Raw genomic sequence first — 14,845 nt, forward strand, 5'->3', positions numbered from 1 at the left:
TCTCGTTACGGCAAGTCTCTTTACTCGTTCTGTAATACATCATCATGTAACTAACTCCTTAGTTACTTTGCTGCAAGTTTCTTGTGATGTTGTATTACCGAGAGGGCCAAGAGATACCTCTCCGTCACACGGAGTGACAAATCCCAGTCTTGATCCAAGCCAACCCAACACATACCTTCGGAGATACCTGTAGAGCACCTTTATGACCACCTAGTTACATTGTGACATTTTATGGCACACAAGGCATTCCTCCGGAGTCCGGGAGTTGCATGATCTCATGATCGAAGAAACATGTATTTGACATTAAGAAAGTAGTAGCAATAAACTGAACAATCATATGATATGCTAACGGTTGGGTCTTGTCCATCAGATCATTCTCCTAATGATGTGATCCCATAATCAAATGACAACTCATGTCTATGGTCAGGAAACCTTAACCATCTTTTGATCAACGAGCTAGTCTAGTAGAGGCATACTAGGTACTTGGTATTTGCTTATGTATTCACACGTGTATTTAAGTTTTCAATCAATACAATTCTAACATGAATAATAAACCTTTATCATGATTAAGGAAATATAATAATAACCACTTTATTATTACCTCTAGGGCATATTTCCAACATTGTCATACCATCACTAGGTTTCTAGCCCCTTAGTGAGATAGTCTTCTAATTGCTCGTCAAATTTTACATAAGCAATTTGAGCATTCCATCATCTATTTTCTCCTTTATGAAGAAGCTATCAATCTCATCGTGATTCAATCATACTGAACGGTTTTTTGGCAATGTTTATCGCGGGCTTGCCATCACAATGCAACACCATTGTGTTTTTCCCCAACACTTAGTTCCGACGACAGAGCCCTCTATATCCAGCCTCTCAGTAGATTGCTTGTGCCATATTATCTTGCTTCTTGGTCCTCATGATAGTGGCTCTTCTGTCACTCATGTTGCTTCACTACTACAGGAAGGTCCTAAGAAGACACATGTATAAGAGACACTTCGACCAAAATGTGTTCGATGAGTCAATAGCAAATGGTGTAAAGAACCGTCACCAATAAAGCAAACTGTGTGCGATGGCGAACCCATCAAATATGATTCAGAAAAGAGTTGAATGTGCGATATGTGGCATATAGTTGATGCTCATGAACTGTTTGCGATTAGCCAAAATAGCATAAACGGCTATATAGATCTAGATGTGTGCAATAGAGGGCATATAGTTCACTCGGATAAACTATTTGCGCTGATTCAACAAAACACAAACGATTTAGCGTAATAAGATGTGTGTGATACCCGGCCAAGAGGCGAGTAATCAGAATCGTGTAGGAAGACCGATGATAACAGAAACGATTCCTCCTAACAAGCTGTGTGTGTTGTGGGCAAACGATTACTGGTAAACAATTGTTAGCGATTGATTAAATCATCATCGATGTGTTTCTTAGTTTAATCATATGAGATGTGATTTGCTCTGTTTGCACAACATCTATGCTTGCTATTTGTGAGCTGCGTTGGGATTTTCTCCCAAGAGGAGAGGAGATGCAGCACAGTAGTGATAAGAATCTCCCTCAGTGAGAGCCAGGGTATCAATCCAGTAGGAGAATCACGCAAAGCCTCGTGAAATAGTCATAGATTGCTGTTTGGCCAATTGGGTGCAATATAATTATATGCGCTTAGTGGGCTGCCCCAATATGAACAGTGCATTATTTTATTATTTGTTTTCAATAAATGTTTAGCCATTATTTGTAATTTAGTTGAGCGACCAAATGAGCTTCAAATTGGCTGAAATTTTAGGTGAAGCCTCTGGTCCAAGACAAGGCCCGACAAATTATATTTATATTATTTTCACGAATAAATCCATTTAATTGAACTTTTGGGATGAATTGTAAGCGTATGATATATTGTTCCCAAAATTATGGAATAAACATTGTAGTTTCCTAATAATATTGGAAGGCTAAATATAGGTTCTCAAGAGATTTAATCGTGAAAAAATCCTTCATTTTAAATAGATAAAAATCTAAGCATTTTATTAATTTGCATTTTAATTAGGGTTTAGGTTTTAATCCAAATTAAATCCTTTTAATCCTTCTTAAATTTTGGGAGGGCCCACACAATGAACACGAGAGACTATGACAAAATTATTAGGGTTTACAATGGCCTTTTGGACAATTGGCGGAGTTTTAGGGTTTTAGCCCTTATAAGGAACATATTGGGGTGGAGTAAATCCTCATTCGAAATCAAATAAAATGTAATATTATGCTCATATATAAATGTAGTACGGAGGTTGAGCACTTCTTTTTAGAGCGCTCTCTAGAGAATATGGAGTGGATGAGATGATGGCGATTTTGCCGGAGTGCATTTTTGTCCCTCTAGCCTTATAATATCAACGGTCGTTACGAAGGACGAAGGACTTCTTATAGTAGCAAGCAAGCTAGTTCCCGGTAGATCGCCGGGGTGACACACAAACATAGAGCGGTCCGTCCATTTTGAGCGTGAGCATTGGGCGGTACCCCACGGTCCAGTTGTGCTCTCACATCTCAAACCTGAAGAGATAGAGAAGAGCAGTCACAAATATCTTCATCTGCCTGTAGGCGAACTTCTTTCCCAAGAAGATTCGAGGCCCCACCTATGTTCAACAAGAGGACAAACGTACACACACGTCAGATGAATGGATATACTCCAAACGATGATGATTTAGATATGTGTTTCGCTCACTCACCTGGAAAGCAGTGAACTTGTAGGGGATCTCTGGGACGAACACGCCGCCATCGTCGAGCCACCTCTCCGGCCTGAACTCCTCGGCGTCGTCGCCCCACAGGAAGTTCATCCTGCCCATCACGTAGGGCTGGTAGTTCAGCATGTCCCCTCTCCTCACGGCAACATGTCATCCGAGAAGCACCACTTGACATCCTGCAACGCAACAACTCCCAAGCATAATTAATGGCGCACTTGATCATAAGGTAAAGTTCCTCTATAGGTCGAGCTACATGGAACCTTATCTTCAGCCCTTCAACATTGCTTTGAGATCTGTACTCTCCAACTAACTTGCAACAAGAAGATTTCTCTTTTTTGTTTCTCTCAAATGAAAGAACATATGGACTTCAAACTTTGCAGATCAAACAAACTTTACAGCTTCAATGTGCTAAAAGACTTTGAGATTTTTTGGACCAACATAAATATACAAAATGAGGACTTTTTTGATTAAAAAAATAAAATTTAGAATTTTAAATGCATGAAAAAATTCGAAAGTTTTTTCCCACGTGGTAATTAGAATGTCTTGTTGTCCTGCAATGTTTGAAGTTTATACGTTGTTTCGTTTGAGAGAAACAAAAATGAGAAATGTGCCTGCATGGATCGTGAAGCAAAAATGGATGGCTAAGATAAGGGGTACCATGTAGCTCAAGCTACACAAAACCACTCTTTCCTCGATCGGCGGCAGAAAACGCTCCTTGGTGGCGCAACTCATGCATCTAGTGTATTAAGTTAACAAGAACGGAGTAACGCCTTAAGCAAGATGATATGATGTAGAGGGATAGATCCAATCAATATGAATAAACCCCGCCTTTTTATCTTTAGTGGCAACAATACAAATATGTGTCGTGTCCCCTTCTGTCACTGGGTATGAGTACCGCCAGATTGGACCCACTACAAAGCACCTCTCCCATTCCAAGAAAAACCAATCTAGTTGGCCAAACCAAATCAATATATCAGAGAGAAATACAAAGCTATCTTAATCATGCATAAAAGAGTTCAGAGAAGACGCAAATAATATTCATAGATAATATGATCATAAATCCACAATTCATCGGATCTCAACAAACGCACCACAAAAGAAGATTACATGTCCAAGAACATTGAGGAGAACACTGTATTGAAGATCAATGAGAGAGATGAAGACATCTAGCTACTAGCTATGAAACGTATGTCTGTGGTAAATTACTCACACATCATTGAAAGGGCAGCAAGGTTGATGTAGAAGCCCTCCGTGATCGAATCCCCCTCTGACGGAGTGCCGGAAAAGGCCCTAGATGGGATCACATGAGTACAGAAGCTTGCAGCGGAAGAGTATTTTTGGTGTGCCCTCTAGTATACGGGGAGGGAATATTTGGGTATTTATAGAGCAAGGATTAGGGTTAGAGGAGCATCAGGGGGGCCACAAGCCTGCCCCCCCCCCCTGTGGCGGGCCCTCCGAGCTTGTCGCCAACTGGTGGCCCATCTGACCTCCTACCGAAGGTTCCTGGGTGTCTTCTGGTACAAGAAAAATCCTAAAAAAGTTTCGTTCCATTTGGTATTGATTTTCTATAAAGACAAAAACAAGAAAAAAATAGCAACTAGCACTTGGCACTAGGTTAATAGGTTAGTGCCAAAAATGATATAAAACAGTGTAATAATGCATATAAAAACATCCAAGATGGATAGGATAATAGCATGGAACAATCAAAATTATAGATACATTGGAGACATATGAGGGCACGTCCGGTTGTGCTGCTGGCCGAGAGTGTACCTGGGTACATGCAGCCAGATGCATTAGCTGATGCAGGCAGGCATCACATGGCCAAAGATGCTATTGACGTGCATTTGGGTGCATTGCTAACTGTTCAAGACCATGAGACTTGCACTGCTGCTGTTGTGTTCGCTCACAAACATGTTGCAGGTGATGTTAACCAGAACAAGTCAGTGATGCTAGCTGTGGCTCATGATGCCAGGTACACTACGACAAAGGAGGCTGACCAGGGCATCCTACCTCTGGTTGCGGCAAAGGTGTTGCCGGTTGATGGTGGCTCAACAGGCATCCTTGCTGGTTTAGCCGGGAATGCTTCCTGGCTGAACTTTGATGAAGCTGGAGCTAAATCAAAATGGGGCCGCTGGAAAAGAATGTACAGACAGGAACAAGTGGAGCGTGCTGCTGTTCATGGTGTGTGTGCCAAGCATGTCAAGTTTGGGGTTCCCACTCCCCCAAATAGTGGCAGCGAGTTACTTAGTCGCAAGGTCGCCTATGCTGCCATCCTAGAGAGCACGGCGGGAAGTAAGAGGCATAGTTTTGAAGATCAAGGCTTAGTTTTTTTACTATGAATAGCAATAGCTCTGAGAGTTTAGAGTATAAGAATGTGACATCTATGTAACTTGTAAAAGAATGAGTGGTAAGAGGGTTGAGGTTGTAGTAGGTGTTGATGGGACTATGATTCATGTAACTAAAGAGATAGATGGGGGGGGGGGGACTTCAGGAGAGGAGGAGAGAATCTATGGGAGAGGAGAAGGAGGAAGATGTCACTCCAAGGAAACAACTCGGGCTAAAGAAAATACTCGACTTTTTGTCACTCACTAATTGCCCCGATGCCTTGCTATAATCAGATAGAATTTGTCTCGAACTAATAGCATTGCCAGTCGTAGCTTGCATTAAGATCAAGGAATCATCAACGAAAAGGAGATTAGATATTGCTGGCACATCTCTACAAACCTGAACTCCTTTAAGTTCTCCACTCCATTCCGGACTCTTAGTGCACAAAAGAAAGAGATACGGGGACAAGGGGATCACCCCGACGCAAGCCCCTTGAAGGAATAAATTGCTCATTTTCCTCGGGGTCAAATCTGACGCGATATCTCACCACCAAACATAAGCCATGATTATCTGAACCCAATTTCTATGAAACCCCAACTTGAACATGATCTTTTCAAGAAAATCCCACTTAACACGCTCATACGTATACACCTTATGCATAACAAGTTTCACCGCGCATAAGCCGGTCTTACTTTGTCTCCTTTTTTTGATAGTGTGAAAACTTTCATACGCAACCAAACAATTATCCGTAATCAACCAAAAAATGCACTTTGAGTGGGTGAAATAATATCTGGCGGGATATTTTTCATTCTTGCAGCAAGCATTTTTTTAGGTAACTTTGTAAACGACATTACAAAGACTAATGGGACGGAATTGAGTAACCTTCTTAGGTGATTTTGTTTTGGGAATCATTACAATTATCGTGTCTTGTTTTGGGAATCATCACAATTATCGTGTTATTCCAACCTTCCGGAATTGTGTATGTATTCACTGCATTAAAAACTTCATCGATCAAATCTTTTCCCAAAAGATGCCAAAACCATTTATAAAATATGGCATGCAGACCATCGGTCCAGGCGCCTTGAAATCCCCAATAATAAACAATGCATTTTTCACTTCCTCGTGCGTAAAAGGGGCAATTCGAATTTCATTCATGGCTCTCAAAACCTTAGGCTGGCCATAGTGGGGTAACATAAGTAGTATCATGCATTTGAGACTCACAAACATGCTTATGTGGCAGGGAATTAAAGAAGAGAGAGATGGTTATAGTAACACAGGTGGATACCGTAATATAATAAGTGTGATGCTACTATCTATCATGCATGGTAATAAATGAGACCATCTATGATACTAATCTATGATACTATGCATTATAGATATAGTATCATACGCTAGTATCATATGCATGATATGCATATTAATATGTGATACTCCCCATTATGACCAGTCTTATGGGGCACCTTGTCCAGCACACTATTCTGCATCTCGGATGACGGGCACCTTGTCCAGCACACTATCCTGCATCTCGGATGACGTGAACAACTGACGAAAGTAACACAATATGTCCCTCAAGCTCATTTCCCTCCTTCCATACCCCCGTGTCGTCCAAGAGTGTCTTTTAATCATATTTCTCTTCTTACGCGCTGCGGCAGCATTATGAAAAAAAAAAAGCAGTGTAAAAGACAGTTGGGGATTTTGCCAGAGTGCATTCTTGTCCCACCAGTCTTCCTATCGACGGCTGTGGTAAAAGACAGAACCATACGGCAACCCTGCTAGAGTTTATGTTAGTGCTGCCACTAGTCATATTATCAGTGCTCATCACAACGGAACAGGGGAACATCCAAACGTTTTGGAGACTGGACTTCTCATAGTAGCAAGCACGCTAGTTCCTGGTAGATCGCCGGGGCGACGCACGAACATAGAGCGGGCCCTCCATTTTTAGCGTGAGCATCGGGCGGTACCCCACCGTGGAGTTGTGCTCCCACATCTCAAACCTGAAGAAGTAGAGAAGAACAGCTGCAAATATCTTCATCTGCCTGTAGGCGAACTCCTTTCCCAAGCAGATCCGAGGCCCCGCCTGTTAGATTCAACAAGAGGACAAACATACACATCACATGAACATACTTGGGAATTTTCGGTCACATACACACATACTTGTTTCTCCTTTGTACTGATTTAGTTACCTGGAAAGCGATGAACTTGTAGGGGCTCTCCGGGACAAACACGCCGTCGTCGTCGTGCCACCTCTCCAGCCTGAACTCCTCGGCGTGGTCGCCCCACAGGAAATTCATCCGGCCCATGGTGTAGGGGTGGTAGTTCACCATGTCCCCTCTCCTCACGGCGTGCCCGTCGGGCAATGTGTCATCCGAGAAGCAGCACTTGACATCCTGCAAGCAATGCAACAACCCCAAAATATAGTTAATGGTGTACTCCTTAATCATTTCCCCGGTCGTGACACAAAATGGCAACGCAAATGCTCACGACGGGCACCGCCGGGTACAGACGGAGGGTCTCCGTGAGCGCGGCGTGGAGGTAGTGCATGCTGCCGATGGCGTCTTGTCCTGGATGTAGTGCACCTCCCGCGCGATCTTGTCCTTGATGCGCTGGTACTGTTATTAATCTGTAACTGAGCCGAAGGCTGAAGCTAGATGCAGAATCTCTCTTATGTAAAAAAATCCATGCTGGTTAACTTCACATTTAACAGTGGAGTTACTAAAACTAAATTATGGCGAACAGTGATAAAATGGATATACTATGCAGTAGGCATAAGTGGAGAGCTGCATGTATGCAATAAATTCAGGGTACCGCATGCCAAAACTGCAGAAACTTTTTTTTGAGAGTCGCGCAAATACAACTTTGGCAGAGAATGGATGACTCGTATTGTCATCAGTCAGGAAATGAATGAAATAAACTTTGGCAGTACTACAAAGTATAAATTTTATTAGTTATAGCTTTTCTGAAACCTCAAATGCACATTCGTTGGTAATATTTTTGATTTTTACAATTGAATATTCTATCTATACTCCCCGCAAAATAAAAGGATATTTTATCTAGACACACGTGAATTTCACGTGCACGCTTACTGGCATATCAAAAGCTTTACGGACCAGGGCATAATTGATGTTGATTTCATATCTTGAAGTTTTTTATTCCTGTAACGAAAATATTGCCAATGCTCTGAGTACCTCCCCTGATTGTAGAGTAAGGGCTCGCTTCCTTATATTTTCAATGCATATATACTTTGAATTTTTATCTTTTCCTTTTTGGGTTGCCCTTAATGATCACCGCTAAGTTTGCATTGCATTTTGTGGAAGCACATGAAAATGCAGGTTTTGCTTGATGAATTGGTTGGCTTAGCACCCATGGACTCGAGCTGAAAGGAAGTAGCCTTGTAAGGACCCAAGCCATGCAAGATACGAATAATTGTTGCCTTGGCATTATCTCTTTCTTCATGGTGTTTAGATTGTAGTGATATGATAGATGACAGCGAAATCCAGAATTTTGAGAGCTCATATGTGTGCGTAAGATCAGTAAGGGGTAGATTGCCTTTGATGCTGATCTTGTGTCCACCTATAAGCGTATGAAATTAAATAGGTATGCATTGACTTATCATGAGAGAAATTTATGTCAATGGGTTTAATCTCAATATAATTAAGCTTTAGGCAAGTTCGCAATTTGCAAAGTACTGGATCCTACCTTGATTTAAACTGGCATAGTATATATGCAAGGAATTTAAAGTAGCTATATGTGGATTAAAATTTAAACATGTTCATATTCAAATTTTAAACTCGAATAAGACGTGCATTGCACGTGCAAGCTTACTAGTGGAAAAAAAGCAGTGTAAAAGACAGTTGAGGATTTTGCCAGAGTGCATTCTTGTCCCACCAGTCTTCCTATCGACGGCTGTGGTAAAAGACAGAACCATACGGCAACCCTGCTAGAGTTTATGTTAGTGCTGCCACTAGTCATATTATCAGTGGTCATCACAACGGAACAGGGGAACATCCAAACGTTTTGGAGACTGGACTTCTTATAGTAGCAAGCACGCTAGTTCCTGGTAGATCGCCGGGGCGACGCACGAACATAGAGCGGGCCATCCATTTTTAGCGTGAGCATCGGGCGGTACCCCACCGTGAAGTTGCGCTCCCACATCTCAAACCTGAAAAAGTAGAGAAGAACAACTGCAAATATCTTCATCTGCCTGTAGGCGAACTCCTTTCCCAAGCAGATCCGAGGCCCCGCCTGTTAGATTCAACAAGAGGACAAACATACACATCACATGAACATACTTGGGAATTTTCGATCACATACACACATACTTGTTTCTCCTTTGTAATGATTTAGTTACCTGGAAAGCGGTGAACTTGTAGGGGCTCTCCGGGACAAACACGCCGTCGTCGTCGTGCCACCTCTCCGGCCTGAACTCCTCGGCGTCGTCGCCCCACAGGAACTTCATCCGGCCCATCGCGTAGGGCTGGTAGTTCACCATGTCCCCTCTCCTCACGGCGTGCCCGTCCGGCAATGTGTCATTCGAGAAGCAGCACTTGACATCCTGCAAGCAATGCAACAACCCCAAAATATAGTTAATGGTGTACTCCTTAATCATTTCCCCGGTCGTGACACAAAATGGCAACGCAAATGCTCACGACGGGCACCGCCGGGTACAGACGGAGGGTCTCCGTGAGCGCGGCGTGGAGGTAGTGCATGCTGCCGATGGCGTCTTCAGTCAGGCGCGCCACGAACTCTTGCACGCCGCCCACGTCCTGGTGGTCGCCGGTGGTGGCCTCCCGCACCTCCCGCGCGATCTTGTCCTGGATGCGCTGGTCTCTGCACAGCACGTAGAGGAACCACGACAGCGTCCCCGCCGTGGTGTCGCGGCCGGCGATCACGAAGTTGAGTATGATGTCCCGTAGGTACTTATTGTCGAAGCAGCCGGGATCTTTCTCCCTCTCCAGCAAGAATCTCGACAGTATGTCCTCTTTCTTGGCCTGCCAAATCAACAAATGTCACATATCGGCATGCAACCAATCTCATGCTGGAAGAGGAACTAAAGCTCACGTACGAATTCCTGTTGATTTCTACCCATCTGCTCGATCTTCTTGTCGATGACGGCGTACACGAAGTCATTGATGGTGCGCACCGACCGCTTCATGGCCGCCTCCGACAAGACGCCGAGGAGCCTCTTGGCCTTCCACAGCGGGTCCAGGAACCGGTACAGCACCTGCTCGCTGGCGTCGTCGAACGCCCTGGCGAACGCCGCGCCCTTCTTGTTGGATCCGGAGAGCGCGCCGAGGTTGACCCCGAACCCAACCGTGAAAATCGAGTCCAGCGTCGACCGCATGAACAGATTCTCCATGTCCAGCCTCTCCCCGGCCGCGGCGGCGGCGGCCACGATGCCCGCGAGCTCGGCGGCCACGTCGCGGAACACGCCGCTGCTGTACTCGCGGAGCGCCCGGGTGGTGAACTCAAAGCTGGCGACCTTCCGCTGGTGCCGCCACTTGGCGTCGTCGACGTTGAAGATCCCGTCGCCGAGGAGGTCCTCCAGCACGCCGTGGGTCATCGGCCCCTTGCCGTAGTTGGCGAAGTTGGTCCGGAGGATGTGCTCCACGTTGGCCGGGTCGACGGTGTAGACCCAGTTGCAGGTCAGGGTGAGCATGCGGAAGGTGCGGTACCTGCGGGAGAGCTCCGTCATGTACTCCGGCAGCCGGCCCCAGTGAAGCAGCTGCTGGAGCATGGTGCCGGCCACGGGCGGGTAGCTCCGGCGCCGCCTCTTGCCGCCGAGCAGGTACAGGGCTAGGAGGAGCAGCAGCGACGACAGCGCGGCCACCAGAAGCGGCGAATCCATGGCCGTGAGACCGCGCTGGGTCACGTAAGGTGCTGAGTGCGCCGTGCGTGTGTGTGGACTGAGGAAGCCATATCGTTCTCGTTATTTAACGAGCACTTGCCACCTGGTGTGTCCGTTTTCCCCTTCTCAACACACGTGTCCAAGACGATCATTAGCACATCGGCGAGACGAAACATCCAAAATGACGCCGACGAATGAACATCAAAGTTTGGTGAGACGAAACAAACAACATAAAACCTCTGAAAAATCCAAAATGTTTACTGTTTGTGGATTGTAACCCTGCATCAAGACGATCATTAGTTGATGTCGATAAGGAAACTCCGCAAGCCAAAACTCGTTTTCTTCAGGGCTACAAGCCAAATTTAACACTCATCTCTCGTCAGGGCTTGGAAGCGTTTCTAGAGACGAAAATTCCTGATACTTTGAGTTGACGTGTGCAAACTCTAGTCATGGGAATCGTGTGTGTAACTTTAAGTGCCGCGGAGACGAGGATGACGCGCTCCAACGAGAAAAAGAGGGAAGAAGAGACGAGAAGGCGCGAGGAGCAGTGATGCAAGCGGAATCGCCATCCCTACACTATGAGCAAACAACTCCGACTTCGCCGCAGGCAATCGTCGACTCAACCCATATCATAGCGGACGGGTGAAGCTGCAAGAAGATCTGCGCCAAAAACTCAGCAACCTACGACCAGACAGGACAACTGTGACTCCGACAGAAAACTCTGAAAGACAAAACCAGGCACGGCTTGCGCCATGAAAGATCGCTAAACGGCCACCTACAACCAGCCATCGCATACCACAGGACCCCGCCGACCTAAGGGCAGCACAGACGACGGCCACCATGCTGCCGCCGAGGAGGCGGCCGGCGGAGGGACAACAGAAACCCTAGTCGCCCGATACGTCGCCTCGCGGCAGAAAATGCTTCGCTAATCACGGTTGTTGGGCTTATGCTTAGTCTCAATCATTCTAAATGACGCACACAACTCAACTTGCCCGTTTTGGAGCAGCGATTTACTGCAGCCCAGACGAGCATTCCAGGACTTCCTTTTTGCGCGTTGTTACGTGTCCAGGCAGGCATGCATGCACACAATTTCGTTATCATATTTTTAAGCAGATTCTGGTAATGTCATTCAGATGATTATTAATTTTTAAGCACATGCACACTAATTTATTTTGAATCTTGGAGTTGCTGCCATGTGGGGAGATATGCCGAGGGATTTGCTGTTGGCGTGTCCCAACGCTATCAAACGAACGGTAGAGTCAAAAAAAAAAATTGCCGACGGCTACGAAAAACCTTCAGCGTTTTCACGTATGCTGACGACCATCTGGCTAGATGCCAAGGAAATCAAAGACGACGGTGATATGCCGAGGGCAGCCGTCGGCATAGAAGCCATTTTGCCACATTTTTCCTCCTGAGAATTAGTCCACTACTATCTTCGGTGCTTCACTCATGTCATTCAGAAGCACAACCAGCTTTATGGATTTAGAGAGTACAATCAGTTGTTCATATGCAAGTCTGATAGTTAGTGTTGTTATTGAGTCATTGGCTGTGGAATTAATTCTTGCATATACATTGTGTTTCAACATGTTCTGAATCATCGCTTAATTTTTGTGAACATTTTACTAGATTACATAACCCATAGAGTTTATATTAGTATCTTTTTATTTGTTGCTGATTCTTTATATAACAAAATGATTGTCGGAAATGGTTCCGCAGCAACGTGCAGGGCATCTTCTAGTTCTTATAGTAGCCGGCATGCTAGTTCCCGATTTTTTTAACACAGTACATATGCAAGCGCTCATATACACGCGCATACACTCACCATGCTAGTTCCCGGTTGATGGCCGGGGCGACGCACGAACATAGAGCGGGCCGACCATTTTGAGCGTGAGCATCGGACGATACCCCACCGCGAGTCGCGCTCCCACATCTCAAACTTGAAGAGGTAGAGAAGAACTGCCGCAAATATCTTCATCTGCCGGTAAGCGAACTCCTTTCCTAAGCAGATCCGAGGCCCCGCCTGTTAGGTTCAACAAGGGGACAAAAAATACACAAACACACGTCACATGAATGGATATGGAATTCTGGACCAGGTCGTATATTTTTTTTTTGTGATGATTTGGTAGACACTTGCTCACCTGGAAAGCCGTGAATTTGTAGGGGCTCTCGGGGACGAACACGCCGTCGTCGTCGAGCCACCTCTCCGGCCTGAACTCCTCGGCGGCGTCACCCCACAGTAACTTCATGCGGCCCATCGCGTACGGCTGGTAGTTCACCGTGTCCCCTCTCCTCACGGCGTGCCCGTCCGGCAACGTGTCATCCGAGAAGCAGCACTTGACGTCCTGCGATGCAACAACCCATAATCTCCTTTGCGTACTGTACGGTGCGCAAAATGGCAACGCAAATGCTCCATGCGGATGAGGTCGGTCAACTCACGCTGGGCACCGCCGGGTACAGCCGGAGGGTCTCCGTGAGCGCGGCGTGGAGGTAGTGCATGCTGCCGATGGCGTCTTCGGTTAGGCACGCCGTGAACTCTTGCACGCCGCCCACGTCCTGGTGGTCGCCGGTGGTGGCCTCCCGCACCTCCCTCGCGACCTTGTCCTGGATGCGCTGGTCTCTGCACAGGTCGTAGAGGAACCAGGAGAGCGTCCCCGCCGTGGTGTCGCGGCCGGCTATCATGAAGTTGAGTATGATGTCCCGTAGGTACTTGTTGTCGAAGCAGCCCGGGTCTTTCTCCCTCTCCAGCAGGAACCTCGACAGTATGTCCTGTTTCTTGGCCTGCCAAATCAACAAATGTCACGATCACGACTAATTTGCTGCAAAATCAAGAAAGCTCACGTACGAATTCTTGTCCATCTCTGCCCATCTGCTCGATCTTCTTGTCGATGACGGCGTAGACGAAGTCATTGATGGTGCGCACCCACCGCTTCATGGCCGCCTCCGACAAGACGTTGAGGAGCCTCTTGGCCTTCCACAGCGGGTCGAAGAAGCGGTACAGCACCTGCTCGCTGGCGTCGTCGAACGCCCTGGCGAACGCCGCGCCCTCCTGGTTGGAGTTGGAGTTGGACCCGGAGAGCGCGCCGAGATTGACCCCGAACCCAATCTTGAAAATGGAGTCCAGCGTGGAGCGCGTGAACAGATCCTCCATGCTCAACCTCTCCCCGGCAGCCGCGGCGGCGGCCCCGATGCCCGCGAGCTGGGTAGCCATGTCGCGGAACACGCCGCTGCTGTAGTCGCGGAGCATTCGGGTGCTGAACTCGAAGCTGGCGACCTTCCGCTGGTGCCGCCACTTGGTGCCGTCGACGCCGAAAATCCCATCGCCGAGGAGGTCCTCCATCACCTCATGGGTCATGGCCCCCTTGCCGTAGTTGGCGAAGTTGGTCCGGAGGATGTACTCGACGTTGGCCGGGTCGACGGTGTAGACGTAGTTGCAGGTTGGGGTGAGCATGCGGAAGGTGCGGTACCTGCGGGAGAGCTCCGTCAGGTACTCCGGCAGGCGGCCCCAGTTGAGCAGCTGGTGGAGCACGGTGCCGGCCACGGGCGGGTAGCTCCGGCGCCTCTTGCCGAGCGCCAGGTACATGGCTAGGAGGAGGAGGAGCGACGACAGCGCGGCCAGCAGCAGCGGTGAATCCATTGCCGTGAAACAGCTAGCGCTGGCCGCTGGGTCACGGATGGTGCTGCTGTAGTGCGCCGTGCGGATTGAGGAATCTTAATTACATTCTTGTCGAGCACTTGGCACCTGGTGTAGTAGTCCGTGGCACAAATCACAGATTTGACCTGAGGCACAAATCAATTCACAAACTGACCTGCTTTTAAAAAAATTTCACTCTGCTGACCCTTTCGTGTGACGCCCGACAGCTGGGCGCCGCACACTACTATGCAGCGCCTCAGCCTTAGGCGTTACACCTGCTGCCAGCGTGGCAGCCCTGGTCCAGTTGCGGCCCCACA

General features: G+C 47.1%; 2 protein-coding genes and 1 pseudogene across 2 annotated transcripts; all 3 read right to left on the reverse strand.

The window, feature by feature from the left end:
- Nucleotides 1-6,210: 6,210 nt before the first annotated feature.
- LOC123068721 (cytochrome P450 704C1) lies at nt 6,211-8,506 on the reverse strand. The gene is made up of 3 exons (XM_044491346.1): nt 7,534-8,506; nt 7,236-7,439; nt 6,211-7,129 (listed from the first exon to the last, which is right to left on the reverse strand). Exons 1-3 carry the CDS (start codon nt 7,591-7,593, stop codon nt 6,935-6,937), a joined length of 459 nt encoding a protein of 152 aa, XP_044347281.1. The 5' UTR covers nt 7,594-8,506; the 3' UTR covers nt 6,211-6,934.
- A 470-nt stretch (nt 8,507-8,976) lies between these two features.
- LOC123068720 (cytochrome P450 704C1) lies at nt 8,977-11,629 on the reverse strand. Its single transcript, XM_044491345.1, has 4 exons — nt 10,115-11,629; nt 9,699-10,040; nt 9,401-9,604; nt 8,977-9,294 (listed from the first exon to the last, which is right to left on the reverse strand). Exons 1-4 carry the CDS (start codon nt 10,895-10,897, stop codon nt 9,100-9,102), a joined length of 1,524 nt encoding a protein of 507 aa, XP_044347280.1. The 5' UTR covers nt 10,898-11,629; the 3' UTR covers nt 8,977-9,099.
- A 912-nt stretch (nt 11,630-12,541) lies between these two features.
- On the reverse strand, nt 12,542-14,627 carry LOC123068719 (cytochrome P450 704C1-like; annotated as a pseudogene).
- Nucleotides 14,628-14,845: the final 218 nt, after the last annotated feature.

The sequence above is a fragment of the Triticum aestivum genome, chromosome 3B, assembly GCF_018294505.1.
Source record: "Triticum aestivum cultivar Chinese Spring chromosome 3B, IWGSC CS RefSeq v2.1, whole genome shotgun sequence".
In the NCBI taxonomy this organism is placed as follows: domain Eukaryota; kingdom Viridiplantae; phylum Streptophyta; class Magnoliopsida; order Poales; family Poaceae; genus Triticum; species Triticum aestivum.